The 12,143-nt window shown below is 35.2% G+C and overlaps 1 protein-coding gene across 1 annotated transcript in view; it reads left to right on the top strand.

Annotated features, from left to right (window-relative positions):
• Positions 1–12,143, top strand: part of FAF1 (Fas associated factor 1) — a 495,805-nt gene that overhangs the window by 131,720 nt on the left and 351,942 nt on the right. The window contains exon 3 of the mRNA XM_066376249.1: positions 4,272–4,318. Within this exon, the coding sequence (XP_066232346.1) occupies positions 4,272–4,318 (47 nt within the window). The remainder of the gene's footprint in view (positions 1–4,271; positions 4,319–12,143) is intronic.

Here is a 12,143-nt window from a genome sequence, read left to right as displayed (position 1 = left end):
ATTCTTTTCTACTGCAAAAGTAAACAGCAGGGTTAATAAAAAGAAATTTGTTTTTAGACAAATTTTAGTTGTAGGTCTGTTAAACTATTTACTCTTCTACTTGTTCTCATCATCTTATCTAACTGATAGAGTATTTCGATGATGGTAGAATAGTACTTAAATAGTGAGGAGGAGAAACATCTCTAGAAACAAGTTGTCTGCAATAAGTAAATGTTGTGAGTAGAAACATTTTTATTTTTTATAGTCTATTCTTTGCCTTCAAATGTTTGTGATTAGAAACTGTTTGTGATTTTAAATAAATATAAACATCAGCCTGACCTGTGGTGGCGCAGTGGATAAAGTGTTGACCTGGAAATGCTGAGGTTCAAAGCCTGGGCTTGCCTGGTGAAGGCACATACAAGAAGCAACTATGAGTTGATGTACCTTCTCTTCCCTCCCTCCTTCTCTCTCTCTCTCTCTCTCTCTCTCTCTCTCTCTCTCAAATGAATAAATACGAATGTCAGTATGGAAATCATTAGAATAAGAGCAGCTCACTTTTATTCAGTAGTTGGCTATGCAGCAAACATTATTCAAGCATTTTATATGTGTTAACAAGTTTCATAAAAACTCAGTGAAAAAGTACTGTTATTACACCTCCATTTTACTAGTGAGAGAACTGAGGCAGAAAGAAATGAACTTTCTCAAGATTATACAACTAGTAAATGATGGAGCTGGAATGTTAGCTTGAGAGTCCTTACTTTGAGCATATTTAAAAACATGAATTTATGAAAGATCTAATACTTGAGACCTTAAGTAACTTATGAAATAACAAAGAATTTAGAGGGAAATAATAGACTTTATGTGTAATGGCAGCCCTGGCCAGGTAACTCAGTTTGTTAGAGAGTCATCCCAATTTTCTAAGGTTGTAGATTGGATCCCCGGTCAGGGCACATACAAGAAGAAGCCAGTGAGTGCACAACTAGGTAGGGCAACAAATCGATGTTTCTCCCTCCCTCCCTTACCCCTATCCCCCATCTCAAAAAACCAATGGAAAAAAAGATTTATATATAATGGCAGAATAAAAAATTTTATATAGATATCTAAAATTTATCCTATAAATTCTCTGTAGTTTTCCCCAAACCTGTCTGTTTATCACAATTACTTGAGGAGTTGGGGGCGGGGCATGGGGAGATTTCTGGGCCTCATTCCAGACCATCTATGATTGAATCATTAGGAGCAGGATTTAAATATATCTGGATTTTTAACCCAGCACAAGACAGACATTTGTGCACCACTGGTATATATCACATACAAAATAAATTAAAACAAAAACACTATGTAATGGTGGTGGATAATTATGGTGGCTGGTAGTATTTATGGAGTTCTTTGTCTTTATTACCTCATTTAATCCTTATAACAACCTTGTAAAGTAAGTTGGTCTTATTACCTCCATTTAGTCAAGTTAATATGACGAAAGTCACACTGTTGGGTAGTTTTTATATAAAGGTAAATATATAACCTAGCATTTGTACTCTTAAGTGTTTATCTGAAGAAATCAAAATATATACCCCCCCCCAAATAATTATGTACTAATATTTGTAGCAGTATTATTTGCAATGCTGGAAGCAACTCAAATGCCCAACAACAGGCAAATGTTGTTTTGGGTATAGCACTGTATATAATGGAATACTACTTGGCAATAAAAAGGAACAGACTATAGATACATTCAACTGCATGGGTACATCTCAAAAATATTAAGCTAAATGAATGAATTCAGACACATAAGAGGAAATATGTGATTTCATGTATATGAAATTCTTAATTTGATCTCTGTTTTAAAAATACAGTTCAAGGGTGACTTGGGATTGGTGGGGAATGATAGGGAAGGTACTATAGGGAAATTTAGGGATGATGACTCTAGTGATGGTGTATATACACCTATCAAAACTTAATCATTTTCTACAGTTAAAATAGATTAGTTTTATCATCAGGAAAGTTAATTTTTAAAAAGAGTACCACAAAAAAAGCCACTTCTAACACAGTATAGAATGGCTGGAATTAAAAAGACTAATGACACCAAATGATGGTGAGGATTTGGAGGACTAGAACTTGCATACATTGCTGATGTGAATGTAAAATGGTACAAGAACTTTGGTAACACTTTAAATGATTTGTATAAAGTTAAACACACACTGATCAAGAACCCACAGTTCTGCTCTCAGGAATTTACCCAATAGAAATAAAATATATGTCTACCAAAGGCTAGTACTACTTTTTATTTATCCTTTAGTCTCAGTTGCGACATTGTTTAATACAGGAAGCTTTCTCTGAGCCTTCCTCAAATCTTGACTCTGAAGCTGTTCTCTGGATTCCTAGCATTATTCATTTAACAAATAATCATTGAGAATCTTTTATACGTTGGCACTGCGCTATGGAACGGGGATTAAGAGGTGAACAAACTTAATATCATTTCTTCCATCATGGGGCCTGTACTGTCTGTCTAGTGAGAAAGGCAGACATACAACAAATAATCACCAAATAAGTAATTAGCAATTATATGAAGGAAAAGTACGGGGTTCTATGTGAGAGCAAACCTACTTAGATGAGGTTGATCAGAAGAAAAAAATTAAATAGTATATTTAACAGAAACCTCAATTATGATTATTAAGGTTTAGCCAAACAAAGAATGGGGAAAGGGCATTGCAAACAGATATTGTATCTCCATAGGCTTTAAGAAATAGAACTTGATGCTCTTGAGGAATAAAAAGCAGGCCCATTTTGGCTGAGATTGTGGTATTAGCTCATTATTACAGATGAGGAACCTAAGGCTCAGGGAGGTTCAGTGAATATAGATTATATTAAGGTCATCAAATTAATAAGAGAGTCTAGATTCAAACTTTGGATTTTATAAAATCCTCAATACACTTTTTGTTATACCTAGGCATTCCCTAGTGAAAATTGGAACAAAATCTTTCCAAACTATGGTATTTTGTTTATTTTCCAACACCATAGAACAATCGTTTACCATTTTCTATTTTTTAGCAAAAGTGATAGTGTATTGTGGAACTGTTGCTATCAACAGAAAAGGGATAATTGACCTGGCGCTAGGCAGAGGTACTTCCATTGAATTTGTGGCTTTGAAAACTGATTTGAGCATTTGCTTGACTCAAAGGATTTTTTGAGACTCTAGAGTTGTTGGGGCTATGGCATATACTGTCTATATTAATTTGTAGATTTCTTTGTTTTTTGCCAGTAGAGCATTACAACTCTCAAAATTCATAGCAAGCATCTTACATTCTATTTCCATTCAACAGTATAACATTGTAAAGTTGACCCGCCTCTGGCAAATATTTAAGTTAACGTTTCACAAAATACACAAACTCCTTTGGCAATTGATTTCCAGACAGCTGATAAAACATTGAAGTGTTAGCGTTGTTTTTCTCCCCCTTTTAATGTGGATATAGATGGAAAAGTGGAAGGAAGAAGTTATGATACAAAAATAAAGTTGGATAGAACATTATTTTCTTCCAGATAGTCTTCTCTATTACCATGCAGTGAACTGTCCACAATCTAGGATATAACAGCCTGATTGCTTAGTAGACTTCAAAAAAACGTATGTCACAGTTGTGCTGTGTTCTAAGTAATTGGTGACTTGTTGGCTTAGAGACCAATTTTAGGAATGTTTTATATAAGGAAACTTCCCTAGTGATGCTCCTGCCTCCTTTTGTAATCTGATAAAATCGTGGTGGTGTGTTTGTCAAAGAAATTATGCCTCTATATTTTTTCCTTCTAAATGTTCTTTTCAAAAAGATGATTATAACTCAAAAGAATAAATTTAATTCCTGAGCTAAATTTTAAATTCTTTTTGGAGTTTTAAAAAAAGATTTTTTTTAATTTGTGACTTTGTATCTTGTTCTTCTCAACCTGAGGAAGAAAGTAATGTTAGAAAGATTACTTAAAGGTACTGATTTTACTTGTTTTGACATCCTTAAACATTGGTTTTGTGGATATTTTGCTTAAATGAGAGCTGTGGAATTAAGCTTATTTTGAGTTAAAATTTGGGAATATTATTGTGCCAAATAATATGTTTTAAAAATTTTCTAAAATACGGTTTTATTATAGAGCTATAGAGAAACATTTAATAATATTTTGAATCATTAAGAATACATTTAGTATTTTGTTTAGAATTTTCAAAGTGTATTTATTTCTCTTTATAATGTTCATAACCCTGTTGCAACCTACCCCTGAACATTTTTCTCTTTCTTTAAATAGCCTCTGTTTTCTGTTTGCAGGCAGCTATCAATGGTGTAATACCCCAGGAAAACGGCATTCTACAAAGGTATGTTATAAGGTGCTTAAAGGTAAGATGAGAATTTAGCCAAGCATAAAAGAGACATTTTTTAATATGTTGTTTCACATTTTGATAGAGCATTTGTTCTTTGGTGTGTAAGTTCATTTTAATATAGTTACTATTCTTTCAGACATTTTTGTCATTATATTTCCTAAAGTCTAACTTTTAACCATATAATGTTATTTCAGATTGGGTGATATAATTTTTAAAGGTGGTTTTATTTTATTTTTAAGAAAACTTTTTTTCAAGATCAACTTCTAATTTTTAAGATGGAAGGAACTGAAAGCTTTAAACCATTGGTAGCAAGAAAACGATACGATTCAGTATCCCCAGAGCAAGGTTATCATCTACGAATATAGGCTTTATCGCCAACTTTACTACATTCTTTTTTTCTTTCTTTTGGTTTCTAAATTAAGTTCATGATTACTTTCCATAATTTCAGTTAGTCCTTAATAATGAACTTCCCAGAGTGCTGAACTGTATTACCTTAAGAATCCAGTATTAACATGTGGAATGGTCTTCATGGTTTTGTGTCATTGCCAGAAGTTAAAATTGGAAGGTGATGCCAAGAGAACTATAATTGTTACAAAATAATTTCTTGAATTATAATTTTTCTCTCTTTAAAATCGGAGACTCTGGTTTTGAATTAAACAAGCACACTATAAAGTCATAGGAGGTAAAACCATTCTCCTTTCCAAGTGTAGTTTAATTGCTTGATTCCCAAAACTTTGGCTTGAATTTTGGTGGCTGGGATTTCTAAGTCACTGAAGCGTGATCTGTTAAGTGCAGATGAGGCAAACAGAAACAGCAGACTAGGAATGAGGTTGTTTTGGAGAGGGAGAAAAGTGCTGTTGCAAAAACATTTAAAAATTCACCAGGAATGGCAAAATGTGCTGTCAACTGTGTATGTTTATAAAGGAAGCAAAATTCTATTTGGTACCTGTACCACCTAATGATTAATGGTTTTTAGGTAAAAACAAATGGAGCTATTCCTTACCCTTTTAAAAAAAACTGTCAGAGTTTCATCCAGAGTAAACGTAGCTGATTTCCAGAGCCTGTGCTACCATTTTTTTTTTGTTCAATCATTTTCTTTTTCTTTTTTTTTGGTCCAAAAGCATTCAGTTTTAACCTTGCCTAGAAAGCTGACCAGATGATTATAGGAGCCTCCTTTATGATCATTTTTTCCCCCTTGGTTTAGAAAGTTTTAGACTGCTAAATATGGCTTCAGTTTTATTCTTGAATAAATGTTATTCTACTTCTTTTGCCAAAATTTTTGCTTGCTAAACCCTTGTGGATTCAGCTGCTGGGTTCTAAGTGCATACTGGATATATCTTACATTTTATAGTATTTGCTATGGATGAACTATAGAAATTCCCTCATACCTGGAAACATTTCCATTTCCTTGGTTGCAGATGCTTTTTTTTGCTTAATATATTTTATACCTAGAGATTTAATAATAAGTTGATTTCCAGTCGGGTTACTATAATATTTGGGTTTCACTTTCATCAGAATAGGTTTTTTTCATTTATTAAAGGAATGAATCATGTCCATAGAAGATACAGTTGTATCTAGTAATAGTCTTTAACTATTTTCCTTCCTACTAACTTTTCTTCTTCAGCTTTGGAATCACTGTGGATTTGAAATATCTGAAAATTCCTCTGTATGGCTGCTGACCAGAGGAAAACGAAAGTGGGCTCTTTGTACTTTCTCATAGGCTTAACATTGAAAGTGGAAAACACAATACTAGGGATGTAATATGTTGGCATTTAAAAGGCTCTTTGTTTTGTATGTTTGACTTTTGTAGTATAGTTGAATATAGTGTGTGAATACACGTGACTCTTAATTTGTCAGTTTATACCTTAACAGAGAAAAGAGTTAGCAAAAAGAGTGTTTTTGTTTTGTTTTATATAAAGATGAATTATTTTTGGAGGGAGAAGAGCACAATCTCTGTGCTTTTTAACTTTTCTTGAAATCAGATTTTTGTGTGAATTTAAAAGTGGGAATATGGATTTTAGTGTACTGATTAAGTTTAAGGGCAAAGAAACTTACATTATTTTAATGCTTAGCTCATTAATTAAGTAATTAACATGTTTTTCCTTATTTAATACTCATTACCAACCTTAAGAGATAAAATGTTCATTATCATAGATGAGGAAACTGAAGGTTAGAGAGTTTATGTAGACTTGGTCATAGTCACAAGAGTAGTAGATAGTGAAGCCTGAACTGTTAGTCATGCTTTTTTTTTTATACCACTCTGTCCTCTTCAAGGTTGGTCATCCAGAATTGTCACAACTTTTGTCTTAAGAACTTTTTCCTTTGGGTTCAAGAGTTGATTTTTTTTAAGTGATAGAAGGGGAGATAGTAAGATAAACTGCTGCAGGCACCCTGAATGGGATCCACCTGGCAATCCCTGTTTGGGGTTGATGCTCGAATCAGCAAAGCTGTTTTTAGCACCTGAGGCTGACATGAACCAATTGAGCCATTGGCTATGAGATGGGAAGAGAAGTGGATTGGTTGCTGCTCCTGTGTGCCCTGACTGGGAATTGAACCTGGGATACCTATATGTCTGGTTGATGCTCTATCCACTGAGCCAGCCAAAAAGTTGAGATTTAATACATGTGTTTAAAATATCTTTCTCCCACAGCTTTGTGTTTAGTTATTATCTATATTGCTCACAAAAATTAGGGGACATTTCAAAATGAATATAAAGCAATAAAAATCACCTAATTTTTGTGAACAGTATAATTTAGTGGTTATTTGAGTAGAGGCAGATATTATTATCCCTTAGTTTATAGGTAGAGAGAATAAGCCATGAAGTGACTTGGCCTAAGTGGTTCAACATGATGTTACTGGAGTCAAGAATTTAAGTGCCTGACCAGGTGGTGGCGCAGTGGACAGAGCATCAACTTGGGACGCTGATGACCCAGATTCAAAATTCCCAAGGTTGCTGGCTTGAGGGTAGGCTCATCTGGCTTGAAAGCAGGTTCACCAGTTTGAGTGTGGGGTCATTGGCTTGAGCATGGGATCATAGACATGACCCCTTGTTTGCTGGCTTGAGTCTAAGGTTGCTGACTTGAGCAAGGGGTCACTGGCTCAGCTGGAGCCCCCCAGTCAAGGCACATATGAGAAAGCAATCAATGAACAACTAAAGTACTGCAACTACCAGTTGATGCTTCTCATCTCTCCCCCTTCCTGTCTGTCCCTGTCTGTCTGTCTCTAAAAAAAATTAAGCAAGTCTTCTGCCTCACTCTTCAATACTTATTTCACTAGATGAAATATTGCTAATAAGACATATTTACAAAATGTGTAACTTATGCAGTCACAAATGTAAGTCAGTCAAAAACATCAAGTATGTACATTATGTTTATTACATCTTGGTATAAAGTTTTTGTATATTTGTCATATTGTCCAGAGCCCCTTTTAAAATTATTTTTGGAAATAGTTATTGTTAGAAAGAAGTGCTACATAGGTGGGATATAAAACTGAGACTCATGGGCATAGATAAAAGCGAAGTGGTTACCAGACGGAGGAGGGTTTGGAGGAAGGGGTAGAAGGAAGGGAGTAAAGATGGACAAACATAAGGTGACAGAAAATGATTTGACTTTGGGTGATGGGTATACAACATAATCAACAGTTCAAATGCTATAGAAATGTTTACCTGAAACCTATGTACTCTTACTGATCAATGTCATCCCTTTAAATGTAACTTCTTAATTCAAATTTAAAAAAAGTAGTGCTAATGAATTACAAGTAATTTCTAAAAGAGAGCAGATCCTATGTTTTCTAAAATTTTATGAATAGTGTAATTTTACCCATTGACTAAATAGGTGCTATATATTAATTCATATTTGTTATGACCTAGATAGATGTATGTTTTTTGTCTGTTGTATTCAAACCTTGACCATTATGATTTCAGAATATATAAAATCCAAAGTTTTCTAATTTAGGAAAATCAGTTTTTCCCAGTTAATTTCTATTTATTATCTTTTCTTGTACCCATTTAGAATATTTGATTTTTATTCCTAAAGACAAGTTTATCTTTTAAACACATTTTTTTTGTATATAGAGATTTTACCATAATGTAGACTTTTAAAAATTGAAATAAAGTGTAGAGTAATTGTTCACTGTCTTTCAAGGAACTGTGTGGTTTGTAGAGGAAAATTGAGAAAGGATAAAAATATTCTTCTAGTTGAAGTTTAGGTCTAGAATAGATTTCTCTGTAGAGTTTCTCCTACCAATCAGAGTCCTTTGTAGAATTATTTTTTAATTTAAAATTTATTTTTAATTACAGTTTACATTTAAAATTATTAACTAGAAAAAAATACTGAGGTCAAATTAAAGGATAGTAGTCTACATCCTATAGTGAAAAATCTTAAAAATACTTTTTTTGAGTCAACAAAAATTTTTTTAATTCAGTGAGGAGGGGAGGCAGAGAGACAGCCCACTAGGGGATAATGTTCAGCAACTGAGCTCTTTTTAGTACCTGAGGCAGAGGCCATGGAGCCATCCTCAGTGCCCAGGGCCAACTCACTCCAATTGAGCCATGGCTGCAGGAGGGGAGGGGGGGCAAGAGGGGGAGTGGTGGAGAAGCTTCTCCTGTGTGCCCTGACTGGGAATTGAACCTGGGACATCCACATGCCAGGCTGGCACTCTACCACTGAGCCCATGGGCCAGGTGCTGGCAGAGGGCCTAGTCAGCATTTTGGATGCCTTTGCACTTTGATGTCATTGAATATTAGTCAAAGTTTATAAGTTCATTTATTAATTGGTAGTCTCTTCTCATTTTTTGGATTGCTACTGAAAAACTCTAATATAAATTCTCTATTTTATATTGATCTTGAAATAGAGTACTTGTAGCCAATAAGCAAATTCTCAAATGATAACTTAAAACTGACTTTGCGGCTGACAGCCACACCAAATAACCTACTCTAGTTAGAACTATTAAGCTACCTCCTAGAATTAAGAGTTTGATAAAGAAAAGGAAAAGCACACTAGGAATTTCAAACAGAGGGAATTTTATATAGGGAATTAGTTACACAAATGTGGAGCAGGCTGAAAGAGTAAAAAGGGGATGCCAATAAATCTAGCTATGATCAGAACCAGTTATCCCAGCAAGTACCCCTTTTTTTTGCTAGTTGTTTCAGTAGCATAATTAGAATTAGAATTTAGTGGGAGTACTGTGAAAACATTACGTAGTTAGGATCTATGATTATGAATCACCTAAGCCCAAAGTTTCAGGAAGCAAATTTTGGTGAGTTATTAGGCATAATAGGAGGAAACACTACCACCACTTAATTCTCATACCCATGTTTTCTGGCAACATAGGTAATACCACTGTGTTTTGATCACTGGTGAAAAGCATATATACCACATCTTTAAAGGTGGAACACCAAGCTTTGAGAGTATTGTCTCCCAACCTGTGCTGTAACTGTCTTCAGCAGTCCATTCCACTGTTCTGTCAAGCTACTTGTTCTGGGTTGTGGGTACACACAAATGATACCATTGCTGCACTTCTTTTGCTGTAAAATAATTCCTGGGTTAGAGCTAGGGTTGTGCTGAAATAGATTAATAAGGCACTCCCTAATCTGTGAGTGGTGGTGCTGGCAGAAGCATTGCTGCCAAGGAAGTCAGTTTCTTATCCAGAAAACTGTTAAGTGAAAATGATCATTGCCCTCTCCATGATGTAAGTAATCTATTACTAGATCTCTGGAAATGGTTCCATATTGGTCTTGTTTACATTTTAGGCAGTATTTTTCCTACCCAGATTCAGATTTGGTGAGGAGGATTTGATGTTAGGCCTATGCCTAAACTCCACATCTATTGGCATGGACACATTGTACATAAATGCCCTGAGCACCGCTGGGACAGCAAGAGGACAAAGCTGATTGACATCGATAGAACTATGTCATCTTATCCATGTTGAGAGCCTCCAGTTCAGTGGATAGCCTGTAAACGTTCACCTCAGAAACACATGGTCACCTTTTGTGTTCATTCTAAAACACTGTTCTAAAAGATCTATTTGCAAGTTTTTTTCCTTGACTTCCCTTTTATTCTTTCTGAGTCCTGATCAGCTGGCCAACCTGTTAATATCAATGTGGATATCTGCCTTAGGCTCTTTTTCCTTCTAAATGAAGTGGTCAACCTGTGGCACATCCTTAAATTGTCCTCACTGGGAGGCTTTTCTTTTACTGCTGTCTTTCAGGGATATCTTTGACTGGGGCTGTAATGCTTTAGCAATCTTTTTGTGGTTGGTGTCAGTATATAATAACCATTTATTTCCTTTCCCAGTCCAAACATTTTTCTTGCTCACTTAACTTAGTTATCACATATATTGATAGGAAGTGCAAGGGTACAGCAACCGGCATTTTACCCTGCTATGCTTCTGACCGTTGGACCATGGAGACTTCACCAAAGTGGCATGTGTCTTCCAAAGCATCCAAGTACTTGATACTTTTGCTCTTTAGGATAAATCTCCATTGTCATCAGTGTAACATTTTATGGAATATCTAGGTGATCAAGATCTCTCCAGACTAGATTACTGTGACAAAGAGCAGGAGAATTAACATATTTTCAGGAAAAGACAGTGACGATATATTGCCTTTTACTATTCTGGGTGAAAGCAAAAGTACTTGTCATGGTGCTTGCAAGTTTTATAGAGAAAAAAACCTGTATGCAAGATAAGCTGCTTCTTGCTGTCCCTCTCTACATAATAACCCAGTCTCAATGGAGTAGGAAGCCAATATGGGATGTCTACCAGTTACTGAGTGTCTCTCTTTCAATTATACATTCAGGCTCTGGGTTTCTGGAAAAACTACAGGCTGACAGATTGTTTGAACCCAGTATAAGTGAATTTGGGCCAAAACTTCATTTATCACCATAAACACACTTTTATATTCCCAGGAATATAAGGGATGATTTTTAGAGTTAGCATTTAGTAATCCCCAGGAGAGCTAGATTATTTCCCTTTTATCAGTATACATACACCCTAGTAAATGGCTGCAGATCTTTGAGGGAATGTCTTTGAGGAAACTCTACAGTTACATGCATGTGGCTCTGTTGAATTTTCTTTGGGGACACCAGAAACTATTTCTATGAATGAACTTGCATTTGGAAACTGGAAGTGACTCTAACTTTCCATTGTGGTTAGGGAAGTTAGGATTTAGAGTGTCAGGTCTATGGTTTCTACTATAAATAGACCAAGTAATATTTTAGTAGTCTGACTTTTACTTTTGTTCCTTAGAAATACCATGTCCAATTAAGTACTATTAGAGATCTCAGCAGGTTGAAATCTTCTGATTGCCTCTTTTTTGTCTGTGCTATCCATTAACTAGTTGTTCCCACCTTTTTCTTACTAAATTCTGTCATTTGACCTCTGCACTCTGAGATCTGTCATGATCATTAGGGAGTCTTTTTCAGTGGTGCCATGACATTCCCAACCCAGAGAAGACACCCCTACAGGGTTTTTCAAGAATTCAGATAATCTTACTAATGTATTTCTCAGTGCTTGACTGCAGTGTCCTCTGGGACCTCATGGACGATATAATAGGAGAATGTGTCTATAATTAGCTTATACATGGTAAATCTCCTCGAGCATTTGTATTTTTCTAAGCATCTGGGTTTCTTCTACATTTTTGCCAGGAAAGTTTGGGCATTTATTTCTTATTCAGTGTAGATTCCTTTGGGACTTAAGTTTCATTCAGTCAGCAAGCAAACTATTAGAGGTACTTGAAGCTACTTAAGCAAACATGTTATATTTGGCCCTATCCAAACTCTTGTGGTCAGATTCACTTTAAATGTATTTTTTTACCTAATCC

The sequence above is a fragment of the Saccopteryx leptura genome, chromosome 3, assembly GCF_036850995.1.
Source record: "Saccopteryx leptura isolate mSacLep1 chromosome 3, mSacLep1_pri_phased_curated, whole genome shotgun sequence".
Classification (NCBI taxonomy): Eukaryota; Metazoa; Chordata; class Mammalia; order Chiroptera; family Emballonuridae; genus Saccopteryx; species Saccopteryx leptura.
This window is presented reverse-complemented; position numbering and strand designations above follow the sequence as displayed.